We start from the raw sequence: 26,578 nt of genomic DNA on the forward strand, positions 1-26,578 counted from the left end.
GAATTCAAATTCTCAAAATCTTAATCTTAATTTATATTACCATGATTTTGAGTTTGTCAATTTTATTAAGAATCGATTTCGATCATTTTCCTATATATCGAAAAACATAACCTATAATATAGATGATACTCTAAAGTTTAACAACCAAATTTTCTAATTATACTCCATGACTATGATTAATAAAAGAATATTATATAAACACAAAATATTAAATTTATTATTCTATGAAGCTCATTCTTGTTTTATTTAATAAATTTTGTTTTATTTAATAAAATTATGCACGTACAAAAGTTCAATGGTTTATTGTTTATGGTTGAAAATCACTGCTGTACAATTTCATGAATGTAATTGTAATATATTTTCGATCGATAAATCAGCGTAAAAACAATTGATTGTGAAAAACAATTTACTTGAAAATGAATGACCTTAGAAAAATCGTATATGGAGATTCGTTGACTGAATGAGTCATTCTACTTTCCAAATCTATTGATTGTGGCATTCATGACATATGATCCAACATGATTGCACGTGCACAATTTGTCTATGATTTTCATCCATGAAAATCTCGTGAACCTAAGAAACTTTCTTACTACGTTATATAGAGTAAGGGAGTAAAAGAAGTCCATGATAAATTCTGATTAATTTTTAATTGATCAACTGTATTCTCATCAATTACGGTCTCCTAAGGTTATGTTTCTCTTAGCTATATGAAAAATGCATTGAGATGCTAAAAACGAAAGTCTAATGAAGGTAAATCTAGAACATGTACGTTGCATGATGATGAGAAGGTAAGATAAGATAAGAGAATTATAGAATAAGTTACAAAGTTATTTTACTCAACATAACTAATATACATATATTCTTTATTTTTGTTTGCCTTTCAACTTTGCAGTGATCTCCTACTCCACATAATCAACATGTTTTGCTTATTATTATTTTACGTTAGCAAGAAAATTCATTAATTAAGTTATTATAATGTAACATTTGTAATTAAAAGGTGGTGTGATTAAAACATTTTGAGCATTACTATGTAAAAAGTAGTTAATTTATATTCATTATTTGATTTATTTAAACTTATGAAACTTACATTACTATGTAAAAAGCAGTTAATTTATATTCATTGTTTGATTTATTTAAACTTATGAAACTTCATACTCGTTTATATAAATGTGTGTTTTAGTATTTTTAATATGTAAATATATGTATAGTATGTTAGATAAAAATGTTGCCCCTCCAACAATTTAACTTTTTCACAAAACTGAGCAGTGAAGCTTGACAACCGTTTTTCTTGGTTCGCGAACTATGAATTACTTGTAGTTGTTACAAGTGCATCTCGCTTTTATTTCCCATTTAGATGTTAAATTGATCGAATAAAAATGTATACTTCACTTGTTTTGTTATAGAAAAGAAGAAAACAGTGAATCCGCTTTGTACAATGAATATTTTATCTGTTATTCTAAAACAATTTTGTAAATATTAATAAATAAATTAACATAAAAAATATCATTTTATTTTTATTGTTTGTTTTTATTATTTATTGTCAGTTGTGTCAAAATGGAATGTAGGACGATTGTCAATCGTGAAATGAATATCGTAATGCAAGATTATGGAAATCGCTTCCGCTTTTCATCACAACGATCGTCATCCAAGATAGCGAGGTGCAGAATTTGTTCCGGTTGACATAATAGTTACAGGATGTTTCACTCTTTTTAAAAATTTCTGGTGTGAATTTCAAGTATTTGTATTAATGTAAAATAAAATTACGTTTTTCCAAACCGAGGTAGATGAAACATAAAATACCTAAAAAATCACGTATTTAACAAATCATTTTTATATTAAAGTTATTTTAATATTATATTAAAGTATTAAATTGAATCCTTTAAATAATCTAAAATTGTATTTATAATAATTGTAGAATTATTAAATATTAAGAGATTATTTCAACCAGGATGCAAGGAAAAATTTCCCATTTTTTTAATCCTATAAAAAATATTCCATAAACAAAAAGAACTAATAAACATTGATATTTCGACTAACGTAGCCTCATGGGTTAATAATGTGGCGCCACGAAAATATTTGCCGCGTCTTACAAATGTATAAAAACAATATTAATTCATAAGAAAAAAAGATGAGTATGCAACGATTTAATGGCGCAGTATATCGAAATGAAGCCGGAGAGAGTTAAATGAGTTACGATTTGTTGCCGGTAACGGTGTCAGCGAGTTGAAATGATTATGCGTGAATTTTTTGGCGCGCTGAGTGATGCGAGAATGTGGCGCCTCTAAGGAATGCAGAATTACTACTACTACTACTATATATGGAACAATATTAGGATTGATTAATGAGTGTAGAAGCCTTATAGCTGAAAATTCCTGAGGATTGCCACGTCTTTTCGATATGGCGATTTGTTAGAGAATGACTTAAATTTATCATGCTAAGATCTGCAGGCTCATCATTGGGATACAATTACATTTTTTTATGAGAATTCCTTCTTCGGCCTCTAAAGGTTGTCGCAGATACCTGGCCAATAATTTATCTTGAAATAAAATTACTATTATATACACACAGAAATAATTTATCTATCGTCATTTCGTGTATGAGAAAAATCTAGTTCTCCTCAATTTGAATTGGATAATGTATTCTTTATTTACGAATAGTCTAACCTTTTTCATAATACAAAATACCTTATGCTAATACGTAGATGCGTATGATAATCTGTTGAATAAAGTTAATTTAACTATTTGTAAATTAACTATGTACGTTATTTCTACGTCGTTTCGTGAAGGATAATTTATTACTGGCTGATTATAATGAAATATCAATTTTAATCAACTATTATAACGAAATGTAGTGTATTGTGTATTGGTTTATAGCAATGAAGTTAAAGATTAAATTAGATAAAATAACGCATAAAATATATATAAATATCTTACGAAAATATTACCTTTCCAAGATAGAAAAAATGCATTAGAATAATAGACACTTTACAAAATTCCACTACATAAATCAGAGGTGCAAAAGAATTTCTATGATTAAGTAAGAAGAAAGATAGGTTATCAAAGGAATTTCTTGAAACCATCGACTAATTTTATAAAATTCTAGGACCCAGATGAAAGAAGAAATTATGACGTAAAAGGTCATAATTAAATTCTTGGAATTTCCTTTCATAATCACACTGTGTAAAAGTCAAAATTCAACAATGTAAATTGGCTGAAAAAAGATTGTAAATGAAACGAGTTAATATAATGTTGATTTTTAGAGGAAAATCAACATCGATTAAGAACTTTATATGAAACAAATTTTCTTACTCTGTCATCTTTATCTATATGAGATAATTAATTCTCCCATTGTATTAACTTTTAAATAGTATTGAATTATTTATGACTATAATAATTTAGATCACTACCCTATTGAATATTTAATTTTATTTTGTATTGTACATTTCTAACGATAGAGATTAGTAATTAAAATAGATTAAATTAAAAATTAAAAATTAAGTAATCTGATTCTAAATTGTCATGATCTCCATTGGCCCAATATCAATAATACCAATGAAGAGTTACTGATAGCGCGAAAATAAATGCCGGATCTACCTATCGAACGGTTTTGCATATGAGTGCAATAAATTTCACAAGTTTTGAATTCCAAAGACATATAACAGTACGTCTGGTCACGTGTACAAACCTACGCAAATCTTATTGACAGCGTTATTCCGAATTCAGGAAATTCCAAGTTTTCGTTTTAACCTGAGATTTTACTGACTGATGCCAAATAGCATTTTAGTCGAACGAGAGATACCGAATAAAAGTAATATAATAATTTTATTCACATTTTCAATTTCGAAAGGTGAAATGTACAAGATTGAGAGAATTTTTTGTTACGGAATTCGTATTTTGCAAATAATTGCATATGATGACTTATGTTTTTGATAACACACGTCTAAGTTCAGTGGTTTTTATTTTCGTCTTCCTGACATTAACGCAACCTTATTAATCTTGGCTATGTACATACATGCATTATACTACTTGAATGTATCCGTAAAGCTATTTACAAGGACGTGTTGGTGCTGTTGCATTTTTTGTGAATAAATTACTATAAAAAGTTATTGATAAAGTTTAAACAAATATTGTATCGTAACGCATTTCTCTTAATATTTAGTTTAAAAATTGTATTAGTTTAATAATTAAATTTAAAAGCTATGTTAGTTCAAAAATCAAATTAAAAAATTTTAAACATACTAGTCTATTAATTAAATAATTAGAAATTTAAAAACTATATTAGTTTAAAAATTATGTTAAAAGTTTAAATATTTTATATAGAATATTATTTTAAATTTAAAAATTAAAACTGGTCCAATACTTAAATTCAAAAATTTAAAAATTATATTAGAGTTTAGTTTAATAGTTAAATTTAAAAATTTATAGTTTAAAAATGATAGAAAGTTTACGTAAAAAAATGGAGAAAGACTCGTATTACATAATTTTGAAAAAATACGAAGTAAAATTTTTGACAGAGAATACAGAAGCCTATAATTGATTTGCATATTTTTTGAAGATTGGGGAATACATGGGTGATGTAAACGGTGAAACATCTTCGTGTGGGACATAATTTAAATGCAATTTAAAACTAGTTTAATGGAGTTTCGTATACGAATAAACTTCTTAATTTTCGAGGTATTCGTTCACTGACGTCAATACGAGGAATATTGAAAAGCAGTAAAAAGTTAAACTGGCGCCGTTTTGCCGGGCAACGAATCGTCTTTATAGACGTATAATTAGAGATTCAAATATCTGCTTTTAAAAGTATGTGAAAGAAGTTGCTTGTCACCATCTCTTCTTTTTGTCGGTATAGCGGAATACGAAAAGGGTCGCATACCTACACCTATTTTATTGAAATACTATAAATGCGGTTGTTTTTATACTGTGTCATTATTATTAAATTAATATTTATTACTATAAATTATCTTCATATGTCAGTGATGAATATTTCAAGATGAATCAAATAAATCGTACAAAAATTTATTATAGATAATGAAATAAAGGCATTTTATACAAGGCAAATGAAAAAAGATACTTAATGGAAAATTTTTGGATAATACAAAATAATTTGCATTATTATATAAATATAAAGCAGTCAGAAATATATTTCTAAATATAAAAATATATTTGACAATTTAATGTTACAATTTCAGCGATATTTGTACGCTTATAAATGATTTACATACTTAACTAACGTTAATAAACAATTCAATATCAACAAATTAAAAATCTATATAACTTTTATAGTAAAGTAAACGTATAGAAATTTTCTTATATAATTAGAATCTGCATTCGCATTCCTATATTAACATTTATTATTACATATTAACATTTTAATAACACTAACACTTCTTCAACGACGGCCATAGGCATGATGTGATTGATGTGCTATAAAATACAAATATCACAGAACAGAATAAAAAACAAAGACATATAAAAATATAATCCTAGCAAGCTTACGTTTATAAAATTCAGAGAAGTTTACATTAGGTAAGAGAGAATGAACTTTGTTTAAAACTGTAGCTTTTGATGCTAATTTAGCATTTGCATTCCATATCTGGAAAGAAGGGAGGAAAATTTTGTAGCATAGTGTTGTAGCATATGACTTTAGTTCAACTAGTTTTTACTTTGTCTAAGTCATTACTTGGACAAGATCTTCTCTCTCCCTAATAGATACAGTTACTCCACAAACTTCATCACCTTCTGCAACGCAATCAGTAAATTGTTCTCCAATAGCTGCAAGCACTATTTCTTTCCATATTTTTTCCTGAAATTATTGTTATTAATATACATGTGTTAAATAACAATGACAATTCGAATACCTACAGTATCAGATTTATGGCACTTTAATCTCCATGTTCCACCATTTTGATTGACTGGTTCCTCCCATAATGGATATCTTTCATCTCTCATTAAATGGTAACTATATCTGACCTATTGTAGAAACAATTTATTCATGTTTATATCAATATTAACCAACATATTATAAAATATACTTACTTGTACAGCACTAGCATTTGGTATATTGTTGAAAACAGCCCAAAAACTTTGCACAGTGTTCACAGTATAAATCTTCGTTAAATTTTCTTTATATTCTTCGACAGTTGTGCCAGAAATAGCTCTGTCAATTTTACCAACTCTTTAGAACTTTCTACATACACTATGAGCAAACAATGATTCAATTTTTTCAGGATTATGTTTTATTACATTTCTTTTTGTAATATAACAAAAGACCAAAGAAAATATTATTTAAAATATACATACAATAAAGGAAGATATATAAGGAAATTATTCATTTAAATATATCATATTGTACATTACATACACTTTATACAATACAAACAATTCCATCTTCCTAACCAAATATCTACAAAACAACAAAAACTGTTTCCTGAATTAATATAATAAAACACTAACATGAGATACAATTATTGTTGAATATATATTAAATCATATTAAACTGCAGTTTTATCATAAAAATCCTATATAGATTGACGTATAGTGATATAGGTTATAAATAAAGATGAAACGATACCAATACCACCTAATACTGTTTCACATCGTTACATTGTTTTCTTGTACGTCTAACTAGTTTTTCCATCATCTATAATAATTTTACGATATTACAAAAAGTAAACATTACTCCGATATATTTTCTTAATGTCTCATAAAAATGAAACCAAAAAGAAATTATATACGCACTGCAATAATATACTCTACATTGGATCAGTAAATTTACAAAATTGTAAGTAATTTAGTCTTCTTACTTGTCCAACCAAAATGTCCAAGACGATTGCAAGGGTATTCCCGACGTTTTATGTTTCTCGATCCTTTTTACCGTTTCATCCGACAATACCGATGTGTCCGACAAGTCGGTCGAAGTATTGTCTTTCGTTTCGTACTCTACCGCGGCCATGTTCGAAATAATGATGCGCATACATAAGTATAGGTTGCGTTGTAACGTCAAAAATCATGTGACCGAACGAAGATGATAACAAAAACAAACGATTTTGTTGCTTGAAAAATGTTCAGCGATATAGATAATCTATCTTTAAGAGAAAATGTATGTAACGCGAATTGTATAGTTTAGGGAACTTATCAAGTAGCTTTGCGAATTTATCAACAGTTTCGAAAATTAGCAATAGTACAGATGTGGATACAAACAGATATTAATGACATATTATTATGAGTTAACAGTAGAATTGTTTTCAATTAGTGGTTTACATGTTTTATATTAACGGTATATATTTTTTTCGATCCGCACTGTACAAAGGCTCAATTTTATTTCAGTTCGCTCCCAAGTTTAATGCTCCTTAAATACAAGGTGACATACCCTTGGCAAGGTTGTCCGATAATCAACGGTCTTTGCCGATGTTATAAAAAATGATTTTTCCATTATAACGCAATCAAATTTAATAATTTTCCAATTTTCATTGTAAATTTATGCCTGCAACAATTTATTATAATCATCGTTGTTATAATTTTCTATTTTTTATAAGCTAAAACAAAATTTACATTTCTGTGGTATTAGATTGTAACTTATAGCGGTAGAATTCCATTTATTTGAATTTACCGTGGGACAAATACTTATGTCCTTACTACTTACGATTTCTCATCCACATAATAGTATTTCATACCCAGATAAATCAATTCAATGGCCAGAAGTTTATTTAATCGAGCATTAATTAAAATTTTGTTTAAATAAACAGAGTGCATTCAAAAGGACTAATTACACTCGCGCCATGTTATAAATTGTAGGGGGCGTAATAAAAACCCTGATTAATCGATATTACAGAGCATGCAGGATATTCTGTTAAATGCCAAATCCATTTTTATCGATATCAAGAATCGAATCACTCAAGTTGAATATAATTTTTACATATATTCGCCATAGCAAATCGCAGATATAATGTGAAATTCACAATCGTGGTGAGATCTATCTTACAATGAGTTATCTAATTAATGACTTTAGAGTATAACATAGCATGGTATATCAGATTTCTGCTATGTCTTGCCTGCAATCTTAGAGGTAGAGAAATTATGTCACTGAATTATATAGTGCTGCTGTAGACGGATATATTAGGAAATAAATTGAAACTTTTCTTTAATACCGAATTTAAATAATTCATAATCTTTCACATCAAAAACTATCACTTATCATTATTATCATATATCCAATATTAGTTTCCCACCTTTTATAAATATTCAATTGTTCTTTTTAATTTTAATTTATGTACATACCTATACAATTTAGTTAATTTTTCCAGAATTGTAAATATTTATTTACAATATATAATAATGGATAATTACGAATTTTTTCTTTAGTTTGTATACGTTAGTCTAATTAATGTATATTGCTTTACTGTTAAAAATATAATTTTACGAGTAATTATGTTTATTAGCAAGAATTACAAATTTTTGCCAATTTATTCACCTGTCAGAATGGTTTGAATGGTCTTTCTAGTGTTAATATTTAACATGTACAATTTTATAGTATATAATATAAAAAGATTATAAATAAAATTAACATATATATATATTTTTTTTTTCATAAAAAAGTTATAAAACTGCGGCTCATATAGAATTATGGGGGTACATTGCGGATTTTTATGCATTTATAGGAAATTTGATAGGACATAAATATAAACGCATATAATATACAAAAATATGTAAAATATCCAAAATAAAGTATTTACTACAATATTTGGTAGATTAAACAAATTTCTATTTAAATTCCATTTCTTTAATTATGTTCATAAAAATATAAAAATGCATAAAAGTTGTGGTCTAATTATAAGACATTCAAATGACATGCGCCAATCGACGATTTGTAAGTCGTGCGGTGCTGTACGCTTGCGTGCAGAAGGGACAGAGAAAGAAATAAATTGAGAGAGCACGTCGTAACATAACGGCAACGACATAGTCAGTCTTCTGCGAACGTTCGGGTGTTTTGGTTGTTTTGTTTGTTCATTGTCAGCCAAATTTCATGTTATTCGTTCTCAACATACATCACACATACTTCATCCCAAAATCAATTTTATATTTCAATCCTACGCTTCGACGATTCCTATAACAATACGGTAAGATTAATTAATAATCAATCTTAACAATATAAATGTGTCAACATTCATTTTTGGTTGTCGTTGCTTGTGACGAAATTGTGACTTAACATTATTTCTTTAATAAAATCTAAGCTGTGAAAATAGACTGATGTGCGCATGTGAATCTGTCATTCGTTTTAAAAGCGGATCGAAGTGTTAGGGATCTGTTTTCTCTTAGCTTTTACAATAACGTTTTCTCTTCCTCCTTAATATCTTTTCTTTCAGTTTTACTGTATGTATATATATCATGTTGCTTATCTAGGAATATAGAGATGTAGTGTAATTATGCACAAATTTGATTGGTCGCGTTTTCACGCATGCGTTTATTATCTATTATGAAATTGTTTTATCACAAATTAATATAGATGTCTAATATTTTTTATCTTAGAAAAATATAATTATTTATGAATTTTATCAATTAGTAGAATTTATATTAGAAATTAGGAAAAGGATTTATACGAATCTATACGAAATATTTTATTATAAAGAGTGTGACTAAAGAGTGTGACAGATTTGAAGACGTAAATATCTAACTTCATATTGAGAAAATGATTATTTGTGGGAACTAGGAAAACGATAATTTGATAAGAAATAATTTATATAATAAACAGTATGTAACACATACATACACTTTGCAATTGCTGTTGAGATGATAGTTAATCAAATGCTTGACAAAGCAATGAATTTGAATAAAGCTTATAATTAATATTGACTGTCACTGTCTTATGACAAGTATATATACATATAACAATATATACATACTGTAACAAGTAATATATACAATTATGTATGTATTATTGTAAATTCTAAATAATCCCGAATAAAAATTAAAAACAATTTACTTCAGTTAATCGAAATGAGCGTCTAACATGGCTTCCCCTCACGTTATGTTACATCTCTATGTTTCCTACATTCCTAAGCATATAATATAGTTGATAGATCTAAAATTCTTGATAGCTTAATAGCTTGAAACATTTCTGTAAAAATTCACTAGTAATCGAAATCAGGTTAGATTGTGTAGTATATGTACACTCATACTTCGAGTTGTATATTCATACAAGTAGGTGGTTTTATTTATAGGCTTGATCGATCAATGCAACGTTGGTAATTTTTGAAGTAAATGAGCTCGCTCTTATAGTGGTTATTGTCTAGAAGCGTGTTTATGAGACGATATTCAATAAAATGTGAATAGAATATACATGCATGGCGTCGAGTATATATACATATATATGTATTCCATTAATCTTCGCAATTGAAAATCTTGAATAGTGATTGACATACAGTAGGATGCAAAAATAAGTGGACGAAGGAAATAGGAATCGATAAAGTTCTGTTAAATACCGCTTATTTATACAAAATGTAAAGGTTAATTTCAATTATTTACTAAATAATCTATGTAATATAACGGTATACATAAAACTTAAAGATGTAATGCTAGTATTGGTTAGATTAAACTTCACTGATATCTAAGTATACACATATATACTTACTTCCATTACTTGTTTAGTTATTTTTGTTTCCGACAGTATATATATTGTAAGTATATTCTTGTAGAAACGTAGTGCAGAGGCTCATATTTGTATGTGTAAACACTGATAGGTAAAGTATATATACTAAAAAGACAGTTACGAGTGCACCTTGGCAGTTTCTACGACCGCGTTTCACCAATTACGTGATAAACCGTGGCAAAGTCACGGTTTTCAGGTCTAGACCTGTTAGTATCGATTTTATTGAATCGTTAAGACAAAAGTGAACTATTCAAAAACCATACTAATGAGCTCTTCTTTGTACATTATATGATTGCATTTAACAACAATATTATTCTAACGACATTAAAAATATTATTAATGACAAAATATTTTTTCATAAAATAATTATAAATTAGGATCAAGAGAATTAAATTATGAAATACAATTTTAAATTGAAATTTTGTGACAAATATATCTTACTCTAATATATCTTACTATATTCAATTATTTGAATTATGATTTTTGTATTTAGCTTGTATTGTTGGCACTATTGGTTGTACCAACATATACCAACATATGAAATTTTTAATAATCGATATTTTTCTTCATAAGATATCTTTATTTACTTTTCCTACTAATGCAATAAAAATCTTTATCCGAGTTCAACTCTTATTAAATTCAATATTGATCTTGGACGTGACCTGAGTTAATCATCGTAATAATCATGTATGGAATATATATTTACATTATATATAGTATACATGTAGTAGTATACGTGTAGTATACATTATATAGTAGTATACATAGAGTATATTATAAAGTATAGTATAGTAGTAGTATACATAGAGTATACATTATGTACTGTATACTTAAAGCCTTCTTTGCATTTGACATAGGTATTTCTCTTGTCTTGTCTTGTTCTTCGTTACCCTGATTATTGCTGATTTTATGAACAATGACAGTGTGTATATATACACATATTATATATCATCGTCTGATACAATTGCAATATAACCATCTGATACAATTTATAATTAATGAAAAATGATGGAAACAATTAACTTAGAATAATCAAGTTGAGCTTTCAGAAATAGAAATAGATTTGAAATATCACCATAGTTTCCTCTGAAACGGACATGAAATAATTTTAAAGAAAGTAATACGAAAAATGCACATATGTATACAGTGGCTATAAAGTGTGCATATTCTTATTTTCCAAAAAAGCGTTTTTCTATTTTGTACTACATTTAATTCCCAAAATATCAAATTTTTGTAAGTATTACTAAATGATACAAAGATTATAGTTGGATCTAATTAGATAGTACATAAATATAATAAATGCAGTGGTGCAGAAATACTTTTGTAGCTACTTTATATACTATAATAGTGTACAGTGTGAAAATGATGTTACAAAATGCCGTGAAACTATCCTTACGAAATTTAAGTTACCTAATATATAAATTTTTAAGATTGGTTAATACAATTTTTCTTTTCCCCAAATGTGAAATTCGAAACGTTTCATTTTAATTTTTATTATTGAAACCATGACCATATTATTTTTGTGCGATTGAAATAAAGAAATCAGAAAAATCGTGAAAATTTTCTTGCGCCACGGTGCATGAGACGCGCATGCGCATATCATATATATGTCGGATCTTCGTGAAAATTAAATTTTTCGCCACTTATGAAATTTTATGTCAAACGGTCAAACGTGTGTCCATCGCGAATTATATACATGAAAACATAAATCTTTATAAGGAAAGCTCATTACTATTTCATAAGTTAGTCGGAATGAAGTCCTGCAAATTCTACGAATCTAAGGTATCCTAATTGTCTTTCCAGTAATAATAAAGTACAATGTAGATAATAAATAGATTCATATTGAGACAAAATATTTTGCAATTTCAGATATAAATTTTTCAAATTTTTAGTTTTCAAACATCTTTATTCCGAAATTATATTTTAAACTATATAGTGATCAGTTGTTTATTATAATCTTTCTGCTTGTTAATTCTAGGTTACCTACTGAATCTCATAACTCCTATGAAAAATGGTTCATTGCCCTTCCGGTGTCGTATTATTGATAGTTGATTAGGAATGAAAGAATAACATTTAACACGTTCCGTTCCGCATGGAGCGTATCCTCCCCACGCTGAACTTTCCATTTAAGCCATTTGGAATTTTGGTAGAGCAAATGTTCAACCATGTGTTTGTTAAAACAATTCCTTAAAAATTAAGTTTGTTGCTTTGATGTCTAATACATTTTAGACAATACACTTTTTTCTTGATAATTATACTGTTTGCACTATTAAAAAAATTGTGTGGCATAAGCAAAACTATTATTCGTAATAACGTGTAGTATATATGCCCAACGTCTGAACGGAAAATAACCAAAGATCGGTCTGGCAAGTAACGTGTTAATGAGACCCGGAATCTTAGAAGGTCGAATTTAGAAGAAACTCGATTGCGTACTGGTTTATTAATTAATTAAAGAAGATGCAGAATTATGCGAAACATTCAAGTTAGTAGCCGATTTAATTTTCGCTTAATATCGTTTTAAGTAATTTTAGTTACAAATCTACGATATCTTAATGAATATACGTATAAATTACGTTTGAGCTGTTGAAAACTATAGGTATTTTATTTAATATCTTTTAATCTTGTAAATTTAGAGATTTATGTGTCTATATGAATTCTAATTACACTTCTAAAAGTGACTATTTAAACGTGAATAACTTCCTCCTCAAATATACCATTCATTTAAGGACACCATTTATAATGCACTGATAATGTGTATGGAATTGTACTAATTAATAAAATTCCTTTAAAAATCACTCAATAACCATTTTAATGCATAAAACAATTGTGATGTAATTCGCAACGTTTGTTGCGAAAAAATGTGACTAAAAAATTCAAGATAATCTTAAAATTTCGAAATATACGAGTGATAGGAAAGATCGTTGTGTCGTTAAATCATCAAATTTCCATGAGAAATATGTACCCAGATTATCTTTGTTGTTTACCAACATAACTGTTTTTTATCGCTCATACGTATAACGTAATATTTAACGATAACAGGAAGATATGTTTTGTTATTGAAATATTAACTAAAAATGGGTGTCTAGCAGCTTTTGTAGCACATTCTAGTATAGCGTTTTCTAACCTTTTTTGAATCAGGACTCCTTCTATAATATTCACCTGATCTGGAATTCTCATAGGTTAGGAATGTGTATTCTATTACATTGCATATAGTAATAGTTTTACTGCATTCTGTTTCGCTATTTAATATTATTTATCTTATAGCAATAGTTAATAGCATATAGTAATAGTTTTACTGCATCCTATTTCACTATTTAATATTAGTTATCTTGACAACATATATTACCACAAACATTTCATAAAATCGTAAAATACTCGTCAAGGTATCATACTACCTAGGTTATGTTTACATGGTGGTGACAGACCTGGCACTGTTGCCATATCTACTCTTATTATGGCGCGTACCGTGTGTATTTAAAGTAGACTATGACGAGGTTAGGGTTGTAACACAAGGCTGTGATCCAATGTGTGACAACACTGGAAGGATAGGAAAACGTAGGCGAACTTATACCCGAAGGTTGGGCTGTGTGAGATCGATGTGCACGGTTATATGTACATGGATTTTAAATATGCTTCTGACAATTTACGAACAACGCATAACGCACGAAAAATACCAGTCGCGAACGAAATAAAAATTCACGTGAAAGTTGATGCAATGCAGTACAACAAATTAAAATAAAGGTATGCTATTTTTGAAAAAAATAAAGCTAGGAGATTGTTATATGAGCCCCTTTCTTTGTTATTAATCTCTTAGTTTGATTTCATAATTAAGTACAAGATTAATGTTTAATTTTTTAAAAACAAATTACTTCCGTAAGTTCATTTATTACCAAATAAAAAAATATTAATAGCAAATTCCAAGGTAAATTTAACAAATAGCGTGTGCAACATCATCACTTTTTTCTACTTTTCAATTTATAGAGTTAATCAGGTACCTTCTGTGAGGCTTATATGTATATTTTCTTAATCCTTTTTCGATTTTCCTATTCTTTTATTTCTGGAATCTAAAGAACGTGAATATTTCGTTCCTGAAATTAGCAAGTATGTAAATAAAACTTGTGATACTTATTTTCAATTATTTTGAACAATCATATGACATTAACAATATGAAATTAAAATGAAACGAAGATTAAACTAAACTGAATGTTTGAAACGTGAACAATAAAGGAGACGAATAATATTAAAATAATAAAAATTCATACGGCAAAATAAGAAAAAACAAATACGAGTACAATACATACTTTTATTTGTTAAATACTGTTTTTTGTTAAATAGAAGCACGACTGTCTATAATTGTAGCACATGTGTTTTTTTACGCCGACATAGTTGCCAACGTGACAACTATACTCCCACGTGAAACAGACTATCAAAATAGGGGAATCAGTTTGATAATTATAACATAAAAACACTATCAACTCGAGATTATTACTTTGCACTGTGAGATTCGTAGAATAGAATAATAGGTAAATGACTCAAGGTTTTTTTTGTGAAAAACATATTATTGGATTTGTAATTTAAGTTCCAATGTGAAACTATAATACGTATATTTATTTTCTAATATGTAAAGTAATAACCAAAAACTCTCAGGCGTCTTAACATAATTTGTGTTAACTTTACAGTGAAATTTTGCACGATTTTATTTCTATAAAAAGTGTCTTTTTAGGTATACGAATATTTTTGTATTTTCTACGTTATATTTCTACTAATATATATTTTATTTTTTAATCTTTCTTTAATATATACTTTATTAATTCTATATTTCTAATATTTCTACGTTAACATGTATATTGAGTGGATTTATATAGAGTACGTGGCATCAGAAACTGTTGATTCGCTACTGTTGTAGATTAGAAATCAAAATAATAAATATTTTTTAAAATAATTTTCTAGATACGAGTCTATAATTTCATATAAAGTATGTTCAATATGTAACATGATCTGAAACTTTTGCAAGATTATATTATATTACTATCGATAAAAAGATTCCATGAACTTTCCTGTGAATTAACAAAAATATTGCCATCTCACAATGTTTAGAAATGTTTGCGTAACTTCGTATTGGTCTCGCTTCCGTACGCAAAGGAGGACGGGAGAAGAAAAGCGTAATAGCGCATGTCACATAACATTGCGCAGACTAGGGAATATTAACGAAATCGCGCTCGATTATTCGATGTTGACGAAATCGCATATAGTAGGCGAATTAAAATAGCTTATTGCCACTGAATTACATTAGAATAATTGAACATGGACTATCTATCGCGGGATCGATAACGCCTGAAGTAAATATTTCACATGGCCTGTTGCTTTCACGATTTCCAATTCAATGAAGAAACGCGTGAGTGATATATAGCTTGAAACTATAATGACTCTGCAAGAATTATTACTTATGACTATAACTGGTAAATAAACAAAAGTCAAAAATTCGATTTGTTCAAAGTGCGCTTTCGACTGGTTGTTTTATGATGTTTGACTCATTTCCAGGAGAAAAAATAGAATGTTATAAAAGATACGGGATATCAATATCTTTTATAGTTGTATGATTTCACTGTAATGCTATTCGGTTAGAATGTAAGAAACTTGTCAGTAAATTTTACTAGAAGTAAATTTCGTCGATCATAAGGCGTCATTCATCTTCTTTTTGACATACAGCGACCTTAATCTAAATCGTATTCTTGATAAGCAACTTCTTAACTTTAAGATTAAAAACTGATAACTATCATTCATTATGGCATTTTCAATTATTTTCATATAGATGTGATTACAACCCACTTGAAATGGAAAGAAATTGTAATTACATTCGAATATCTTAAAAATTTCACAAAAATATAAAAATTAAAGCACACTAGAAAAAGAAAAATATTACGTAAATATTAAAAAGTCTTAGAGAATGATGTTTTCTCTAATTTACTAGCATATATACAGATATCTCTTTTATCTACATATATTAAGAAACATTGAATACTGATAGGTTGATATCTTTCTCCTTTATAATTACATTCCTAATGTTCTTGTAACCAACTCATAGATACTAATTTGTATACCAAGAAAAAAAATAATAAATGTTAATAAAAAGAAGAATCCTGTTAAATTGTAGTACTTACGTAATATAATATTTTCACTATCAATTAATTGATATGACATTACTCGTTACCGTGGTACGCGACGCGTCATTCTATTTGTCATTACCAATTTACCATACGTCGAATACAACCATGATATTAATTGCACTCTTTAAAGTGAAAACACGGGGCATTCAGGGGACAACGAAGAACGTCGTCGACGTCTCAAACATTTTACCGAGAACAACCGTGCACCGCTGTAAAACTTTCTAAAAATATGATGTGAAATAGGATTTGCTTTCTTCTCCGGAAACAGAGTGAAAGCGATTCTTCTTTTTAACTCTATTCATTTCTAGTCAGAGTTCAAACAAATAGAAAATGACAAGCTTTCTATGAAAAAAGTTCATGAAACAAAATGTAAGCGCATTGTAAGTTGTATTGTTTTTATAGTAAAGATTGTAATTTTAGTTCTAGTTTTTTTATTATTTACATGTTACAATCATAGCTTCTAAAGAACTTTGTTATTTTTATATTTGAAAACTAAATGAAAATTCCACAATAATTTTACCATTTGATTAAAAAACAGACTTGGCACCTATAATGGTATTTAAAAGTTTCAGGTTAGATATATTTCTCACCTTACATCTCAAAAGCTATATTGTAAAGAATCTTAACTAACATTATATAAATTTAAAACACCGTTTATTTGTCGTACTGTCTTTTTCTATTCGATATCAGTTAAAATTCTTTTAAATATCATTTTTTAGAATACAAAGAGAAAAATCCATCTTAAATTTATGTATAATACTGTGTATGTATGTAAGTACATTTATTATTGATTTATAAATCCTCTTTTTTAGAAAGTCCCTCAACTTGTTCAATCAATGTCTAATAGTTTGATGAGAGAAATTCAATAGTGTAACATTAGAAGCTATATAAGAAATTTATGTTTATTACGATAGTACGTGCAATAGAATGACGTTAGGACCATTATCACAACGAGTATATTTACCAGATAAGTTTTCGTAATTTTTGAAGGGGAGTTGCTAAGTTGATTGCAAAACCTCGACCAGAATGTTATTTTGCGCAAGTATCTGTTCACGGATGAGATAGATACTTTCCATCCTTTTCACGGAATATCGAAATCCTTTTCGTAATTTTCAATCGTCTCTACTTCTTAAAACAATTGCATCAATCGAATGTGCGCATTAAAGCGGCCGTTCACCGGAATGACCTCGATTTAAGCTTCAATGCTGATTCTACGTATAGTTCAGTGATGTAGCGATTTCGAAGTTCCTATTATGCTTAATCTTTACTATCACAGCATTAAAGTATTATAACATATAGACCTGGGTTAAATGTTTGTTACTTTTATTCATATATAAAGAAAAGGTTTTCGTGTGAGCAGATCATTAAAAAATGTTGGACTTTAACTTTTCAGTTAACTTTTCAGAATTATAAATGTTTCAACAAAGACATAAAGCATAGCGAACGCTCGGTGATTAAATGATTCATAGTCAGCACAATTTAATGATTATAGTCACACGTAGTAACATATATAGTGGACGTTTACTCTTGGACGTTTATAGTCAGGTACAGCATACAGTGAATATGATACATTCAACGGTAACACAGTTCAATATCAGTACATAGTTATAGTCACGTATAGTCAACCCTCATCGTCAAGTGTTGAACAAATATAGTTGTTGTCACGCGTAATTTATAGCGAACGCTCAATATTGAACAACTGAAGTAGCTATAGTCATCCATAGAGAACAATGGACATTTAGCGATGAAGTGTTTGAGAGTACAGTTGTCGTTCAGTGACTATAACGAAGCATAGTATTCGTTAAACGCTTAACGCGGGATGTTTATACATTGCCAGGCACAGACAATATTCTATGTTAGATATTTATAGCTATGCATAATATGCTCATAACGCTCAACACTGAGAGATTATTGTCACGTATAATATTCGTTAAACGCTCAGCATTGAATAACTATAGTTACGATAAGATTCCTTGAACGTTCACCATTGGATAATTATAGTCACATATAGTATACAATAAATATTCAACACTGAGTAGTTATGGTCATGCAGAGTATGCAGTGAATGTCCATCCTTGGCCTTTTATAGACAGGACAATGAAAATATTTGAATCCATTTCCTTTCAAATAATTGTTTAATAAAACAAATAATTTTTTATTATTTCGAATGACAGAATACTATCTTTGTTAGGAGAGGATTGTAATCGTAAAAGAGGAGGGTACATTGAAAGATGGAGAAGTAATTTGTTTCGGCTGTATTCATTCAGGATACGATACGAGCAAGATAAGCGTGATACGAAGTTATAGATAAATGACCTCGGCTCCGGGTGCTTTTATATGTACATATGAATCAGAGAACTTGTAGTTCAAGATCATTATGCTTCTGTGATTAATCTGTTTTCCCCAGGATACATAACCGTGAAGTCTTCTATCAATTACAGGGTTATCAATAATTGATACATCCTTGACAAATCTCTTTAGCAATATCTTCAATACTATTCGTTAATTTGTTACTTGCTTATTATTCATTTCCTTTGTTCATTCTCTTACAATGTTTTTAATACTCCGATATCTTTTTTGCTCCACCTGTAGATGTATCTAACGGAATTCTGAAATTTTTACTGTCGTATTGTAACTAAGATCTTTTTTTTCCGAATGCTAAAATTTTCTTGTTCATCTCGTGAAGATCGCTATAAAATACATTTTTATTTCATTTTTGTTGTTGTGCACGTTTCTTATGACACATATTATGAATTCAAATTGTTCTGGACGGTTATGTTTGATATAAACTGATTGTACGGCAATTATTATATAAAAATATCATGAATCATAATTTATGAATCATAATTTATGAATCATACGTTGCTGTAAACAGAGTACAAATCATATAAAGATATGTAACATATCTATTTATATATAAAACATGGAAGACATGTAACATAAAAAATAAGTACAATTTGCGTCAAATTCTGCAGTCTGTTAATATTTCAATGAATTTGTAGAATCGTTCCCTTCTCCTCGATTTCAATAATTTTTTGATATGTTATAGAAATCAAGGTTTGAACAATTTTTTTCTATACGTGTAATTGTCGGTCTCGTTTAGTTTTCGAGATATTTGCAAAAAATTGTAGGTACTATTACAGTGTGTGTGTATATATATACTGTATATAATCAGTTCCATATATATATGTATATATAACATATATATGTTATATATATATATGTATATATAACATATATATAACAGTATATATATACTGTATATAATCAGTTTCAATAAATTAAACTTATATTATATGATAAGATATATATATATTTTTTATTTATATAATTTTATATACAGCGAAGAACTCCTAAAAGCTTATTGGTTTTTATATTAATCATATGATCATTTAATATAACCTATTCTTTTAACTCTCTTTTGTTGCTAGGTTATATAATGTTAAATGATTTGATCATTAACACTTTACATTAGATTATTTGAAGTTACAATTTCTTAATTTTAAAATATATAATTCTAAATAATTTCTACAATAATTATTCAATAATTTTCGAATATTGCAATTTATATATTTTCCTCAATGCAATTGATAATATTAATCGCTTAAAATACGTGTTCGGTTAAACAAACTGAGAGTAGTGTAGGATATCCGAGACGTGGTAACTTTTGCTATCTGTGAATTTTTAAGTTTCTTATCGCATGCTTTTCGTGTTTCGTGTTTCATGACTTCTTCGCTCAGGATTATCTTTCAGTCTTCGTTGCTTTTTAGTTACTCGCAATAAGGAATGTTTCGTTCGCAAAGAAATCAAAGACGCAAAATGTTAAGGCATCCATGTTAATCTGTTAAAAATAAAGTAATGAAATAATGTGTAAAAATTGCGCAAATGCAACATTATCAAACAAACTTATTATATATGTAAATATATTAACATTATTATTAAACCAATGATAAAGTAAGCTGTAAAATGTATGCAAGAAAAGAAGTTTTACAATTTGAGAAAAAAGTAATTTGTCATAGTACTATAAAATATTGCAATTTCTTCAAACTTCATAAAATTACTAAATCTAGATGAAAGAAGAAATAGTAAATACGAAACGAAGAAAACATGTGTAGTAAATTTTTGGAATTTCTTTTCGTAATCATAATGTGAATACGATAGAGTTAAATGATGTGAATTGACTATAAAAAAAATTATAAATCAAATGTCCTAAATAGGTTAACAGAGTTGAGCTATGGATAGTTGATGAGGTTCAGGTTGCTGAATAAAAGTAACATTTCGCTGCGTCACTACAACGTCAACTCGTTCATTGTCAAGACAACATTAGCGGAAGTTATGTAGAAATAATTCATGAATTCTGATGCTATTCGTGTTACTTCTCGAACATTGTTTTATTTTTATATTTCATAAAAAATTCGAAAGAGGAGATTACTATGGTATAAAGGTGAAATTACTTATTGTTTATTAAATTTTCAAAATTTTATTATAAACTTTGTATTGTTTATATAAAATTGGAAATTGGGACAAGAACTGACACTTGACTTAACACTGATGTATAATACAAATCGTTAAAAACGAAAGAAAGAAGGAAAAAGGATGGAAGTATCAGCTTTTCAATAATTACAATACAACAAACCTTAACGCATAATCAGCGACGTTTGTCATTTATTCTTCTCGTTACTGGACAATCAATATACGTATTCTATTCGAGACATTTATCCGCAACTACAAGTAATAAATCATCGTAATCAGTTTCTCCCATTTTCTCTCTATCTCCTTGAATTTATAATCTGAAAAAATTGCAATTAATTCACTTATTAAATCCCGCTTTTCAGCCTTGATTTGTATTATAATAAACATATATTTTAATAAATATATTATAATAAAAATTATAATACAATTACTACACAAAGATATATATAATATATATCTTTAATAATAATAATAGTAATTGTTAAGATTTCATTAACCCTGTGACAATAAATTACGTTATATCTATAAAAATCATTTGGAAAATTAAAAATACAAGACCAACGGATGGTACAAAATATATATATATATATGTTATATTGTTATACTCATTTATAGGTAAATCTACAAATAAACTTAAATTGTAGATTTGTATTAAGTATGTTGTCTTCGAAGGTTTCTTTTAACGACTGAGTATCCGCACTCGTTTCAGCTGCTCGCTCCCACCATAAGCACTTCTTTTGTGTGTAGGCTGGAGCGTGTATGGAAGATGAAACCGATAATGACGTGTCTCGATCGCGTATAATCTCATGAAAAAGCTTTATGTTGATGACTAGACTATTTCTGTAACTTCATGTTTTTATAAATAAAATTAATAAAATAGAATTTTGGATTAGATTATTTTATTCTTAGCGAGTATTATACTTTACATATTTTATATGAGAAGCATATGGCTAAAGCATAAGTTGTTTTTATCTTTTATAGAAGAACACAATTTCATATTTTCATAAATTAAAGAATAAAATTAAACAAATGGTATTTTAATGGAGATTTTTTTCATACTGTAAATATCACACCAGGTACTATATTTCAGGTGTTCTATATATATTGCTGCACATTATGTACATTCTATACATTTTTTAAGTTTTCAATTTCCTATAAAACAAAGTTAAAATATTCATTTGTAAAAATAAAATTTTCGTCGAGCGAATAATCAAGAACATTTTTATGGTACTGTAGTTGGATTTTCCGTTGTATTGTGTCTAAGTTTCAACGTAATCTTAATCTTAAGTATCAACGTATCCGTTGAAGATATCTCAAGCGATTTGCATATGCATTTGATTTATTTACGCTGGTTCTATATTTTCTTCTAATGTCTTTTTTTACTTTTCTTAATGTTCAGCTTGCTAATCGTGGGGAAACCACGCAAAGATAAATATTTATTACCTTAACTATGATTGACAAGCATTTTATTGCAATTTGCTAAAAAACTTATTACATGTCAACATTGGAAATGTTAATAATCAATGTTATAAAGATTATTTCTATTATTAATTTTACCTTTACTATGTTTATATTTTATATTGTAGTTTTTATTACTATTTCTACTGTTTTATTACTTAACGAAAAAAGATGATATATATATATCATCTTTTAGCAACATTAAGCGTGTTACAAGTTTATGGTTAGAATTTCAATTGCAAGGATACGTTGTGCACCTTACAAACATTTTCTCACCCTTCTTATGATTTCAAGTCTGCTTATTATACACATAGTATACATTAACATACGTATATACAAGTATTATGCCACCAATACCAGCGACCTCTAGTTTTACGATACTTTCATTACTACATCAGATGAAATCATATTAATCCCTTAAAGCTGAATCGGTGACGTACCTTCTATAACGTTACGTAACCTCAAAGTGTAATAATATTTTCAAGGTAATATAAGCAAATAAATTAAGTTGGGATAGAAAATTAAAATATTTGTATAGTCGTATATATTAGTAATCAAAACTATCGACCTTTAGTATATATTTCTCCTAAAGAGTTCCAGTAAACAGTAAATCAAGATTAAAAAGATACGACAAAAATAATTATATGCATAGAAATACGAAGGTGCATAAACATAGGCAGTTTGATTATTATCTTTTTTATATTATTATAATAAATTAATATAGCCCAAAGGTTAAATTTTCATATTGGTTCTCTTACGTTTGTTTACGTTATATGTACCTATATATAGAAAATCTAAGTATACGAAAATGTGCAGAATGCACATAACGTAGAAAAATACCTAAACTAAACCATTCATTATTACATTTAATAGACAAAACAAATGTTTACTTAGATACTATGTAAAGAACGAAAGTGTCACAAAACTCTATTTACCGTATAAACCCTTTGTTATAGTACCAGGGCTGCGACATATTCGACTAGAATGATACTTTTTAGTTGTTTTTTCGTTCGTTGAATTCAAAAATGAGGGTCTTTTTTCACATAAACAAGGCGCAAAAAATTTTAATCAGCCTGCTGATGTATGACGTTCTTATGGATTTTACCGACTCTTTTTTTACAATTTAATATCCTTAACCTGTTTTATAGCGTACTCTGTAGTGGATAAAATTTGGATTATCCTTTATTTTCTGGAATTTTTATGGCATTGGCTGTGCCATAACTTTGCCGCTTACCGCTTACCGCTCGATATGAACATGATATTATGCAGATTTTTATAATTAATACTTAAGACCGCGGTTAACCAAATGTTTATAAAGCCGAATTTTCAAAATTGCTCATTGCCATGAAAAATGTCCTCACTTTCGGTTGTAGCATTCTAAAGTATCTCTCAGAGCACATATTCAGCATCAAAAATTTTGTAATCCGGATACTATACTTTATCAAAAATATGGATAATTTACAATGGATAATCACATGGATGGATAAACATCCGCAGTCTAATTATTATTGTCTGTATAATATAGTGACTATAAAAAATATTTGCACACTGTTGAATTTACTATATCATTTACATACTGATTAATAAGGTCAAAGTACATTATAATTGTTATATCGTTTGATAATACGTACTTTCGTATAACTACAACAATTTGATACTAAAATAAATTGTTTAAAAAATGTTACTCCGTTAGAAATCGGTAGTTGTAGTGATCAAAGAAAAAGATAAGGATTATGAATTATTAAATTTATTTGCATGTTTAGATTGGTTTTCCTATATCTGTTCACGTTATCATTTAAAAGAATGTCATTATAAGTATGATGCGAATGTATTAATTATACCTATGTATGTTTTACCTTATTGCAGAAGAGCACGTGGCTTAATAATGTGCGAACAGTAATCGGTTGGAAATCAAAACCATCGGGACTCGACCAATCGAAAGGGAGGGAAGAAGGACAGAATCATTGGTGCTGTGTTAGACATGCGATTACAGACGTGAATTGTGGTCAGAACGAACGCAGCGACACTCGTGGAAAGAAACCCCAAACGTAGTTTATCGAACGATGACCACTTCTGCCCACTGTTCTCCATCCCGATCGTCGTTAAGCTGCTGTCAGGTCGAACACAACAGCCGCGATGACGTACACGGAGTGACAGTTGCCGCGAAAGACAGTTATTTCGTAGAAGATAAATACTCTTTCCCCAGAAAGCCCGAGGTGGACCTCGCTTTTTATGACGTCCGATATAGAGTAAAAGAATGGACCTTTCGACAGTTAAGACCCAGTAAGTTCACATTATTTTTTCTATTTTATTGTGAAAAACTTAGTAGATTAGATAAAATGTCTAATACGAATAGACGTGTTTTGAACATTTTAAAATCGATGTGAATTCATACATATATAGAAAAATGAATTAGATTTTGAAAGTATGTATAAAGGGATCATTCAGTATTTCAGAGTTGTTTGAGGCTATTTGTTTCGTTTTATTATAAGAAACCTAATGTATAAGTTATGTATAGCCATGTATTCCGAGAAGCGAAACAATATTATTGTCAAATAAAAAAAAATCATAAGATAAAGAGATTAATTGGAATAGATAATTTGATAGATTCAATGAGTTAACGTAATTTTTTCTATTTTATTATAAAAAATGTAATAGATTAGGTTAGTGGTTCTCAATCTGTACTCCTGAGGATACACCGAAACACTTTTATGGGTACACAACAGCCATTAATTACTTACTAAAATTATTATAATTTTACAAGATTTTCTAAATGTCTATGTCATTTTTTCTATGTTTATCGATATATGTAATTTATACAAAATTTAATGCGTCCTCAAATATTTTATTTTATCCCTGTTGAGAACCACTACCCTAAAGCATTATTTTTCCCGAAAGAATTCTCTCCGAAAGAATACAAAGCCATGGACGAAAGTAGGTTAGTTGAGGTACGTCAAACGCGCATAGATCTCAGCATCATGGTGATGCATGTTGCATGACTACCGAAACTCCTTGACCGGATGATTTTGTTACATTTCATTAAAATTATATCATAGAAAGAGCTTCGTAATTCGAATATCGAAAGGAAATAAAATTCAGAATACGAAATATCTATATAAATCGAATCTCTTATCGTTTATTCAAGATCTAATGTTAGAATTCTAATATAATGTCTATTGTATTCAATCCGAATACAGTGATTTGTGTTGCCTTTCATATAAAGTGAGAATAAAAACTTGTATTTTCTTCTACTGTGATGGTGACTTTATTGCAACGATGTCTTAATGTTCAGAATCATCCTTTATGAATATGGTAATATTAATAGATCTCTTTTTTCCCATTTATGCTTTTCTTTACTTCGGAGCGACAATAGCAACATAGATGAATATCATATTGCAGTATAGTATTATATTTATAAGATGTTAAACATTAAGAAATGATGTACATAAGCTTCCTCCGTTGTTCTTATGTCTAGATTCACATCTTTTGAATATCGCCTAACTTTTTTAATACCTTGTATGGTAATTATAATAATGATATTTTAATCTTCTCATGAATAAATTCGCTTTCCGATAGAATTATTATACATATATTAAAGGCGATCATATTTGTTTCTGAAAATGCAACGTACAAAAACTTTTATTTTATCGGTTATTTTTGGAATAGTTCATCTCGTAGGTTAGTGCTTGATAATAGTTTATCCGATTGGATCGCGTTTCTCCGCTTTTTAGCGTAATAAATGTCGTCGTGACTCTGAGAGAAAGCGATGTTGAAGTGGTCCTGAGAGTAGCAAAGAAAGTTTTGAGCGGAGAAAGTTAATGTTGGGCATTTTG

General features: G+C 28.4%; 2 protein-coding genes and 1 long non-coding RNA gene across 4 annotated transcripts in view; 1 reads left to right on the forward strand and 2 right to left on the reverse strand.

Annotated features, from left to right (window-relative positions):
- Positions 1-1,020: 1,020 nt before the first annotated feature.
- LOC117208994 lies at positions 1,021-1,294 on the reverse strand. The gene is made up of 2 exons (XR_004487821.1): positions 1,140-1,294; positions 1,021-1,073 (listed from the first exon to the last, which is right to left on the reverse strand). It is a non-coding gene; the product is annotated as an uncharacterized LOC117208994 (long non-coding RNA).
- Positions 1,295-5,140: 3,846 nt separating this feature from the next.
- LOC117209048 (eukaryotic translation initiation factor 4E type 3-like) lies at positions 5,141-6,978 on the reverse strand. 2 transcript variants are annotated; one of them, XM_033450635.1, is made up of 6 exons: positions 6,806-6,977; positions 6,039-6,159; positions 5,865-5,972; positions 5,683-5,805; positions 5,499-5,595; positions 5,141-5,426 (listed from the first exon to the last, which is right to left on the reverse strand). In XM_033450635.1, the coding sequence occupies exons 1-6, from the start codon at positions 6,973-6,975 to the stop codon at positions 5,392-5,394; spliced, it is 654 nt and encodes a 217-aa protein (XP_033306526.1). In that variant the 5' UTR covers positions 6,976-6,977; the 3' UTR covers positions 5,141-5,391. The 2 variants fall into 2 exon arrangements, with proteins under 2 accessions (XP_033306526.1, XP_033306525.1); XM_033450634.1 differs by having other exon boundaries at positions 5,141-5,595; positions 6,806-6,978.
- A 1,956-nt stretch (positions 6,979-8,934) lies between these two features.
- The window catches only part of LOC117209018 (ATP-binding cassette sub-family G member 1), a 35,295-nt gene continuing 17,651 nt past the window's right edge, over positions 8,935-26,578 (forward strand). The window contains exons 1-2 of the mRNA XM_033450577.1: positions 8,935-9,118; positions 24,612-25,028. Coding sequence (XP_033306468.1) covers positions 24,809-25,028 — 220 coding nt within the window. The 5' untranslated portion in view covers positions 8,935-9,118; positions 24,612-24,808. The remainder of the gene's footprint in view (positions 9,119-24,611; positions 25,029-26,578) is intronic.

This window comes from Bombus bifarius, unplaced genomic scaffold (assembly GCF_011952205.1).
Source record: "Bombus bifarius isolate JDL3187 unplaced genomic scaffold, Bbif_JDL3187 scf7180000008165, whole genome shotgun sequence".
Taxonomy (NCBI): Eukaryota; Metazoa; Arthropoda; class Insecta; order Hymenoptera; family Apidae; genus Bombus; species Bombus bifarius.

Coding starts and splice junctions, on each gene's coding strand:
- LOC117209048 (XM_033450634.1), bottom strand. CDS start 6,975: ATGCGCATCATTATTTCGAACATGGCCGCGGTAGAGTACGAAACGAAA. Junction 6,160..6,805: donor TGGACATTTTGGTTGGACAA/GTAAGAAGACTA, acceptor TAAAATTGACAG/AGCTATTTCTGGCACAACTG. Junction 5,973..6,038: donor CAAATGCTAGTGCTGTACAA/GTAAGTATATTT, acceptor TTTCTACAATAG/GTCAGATATAGTTACCATTT.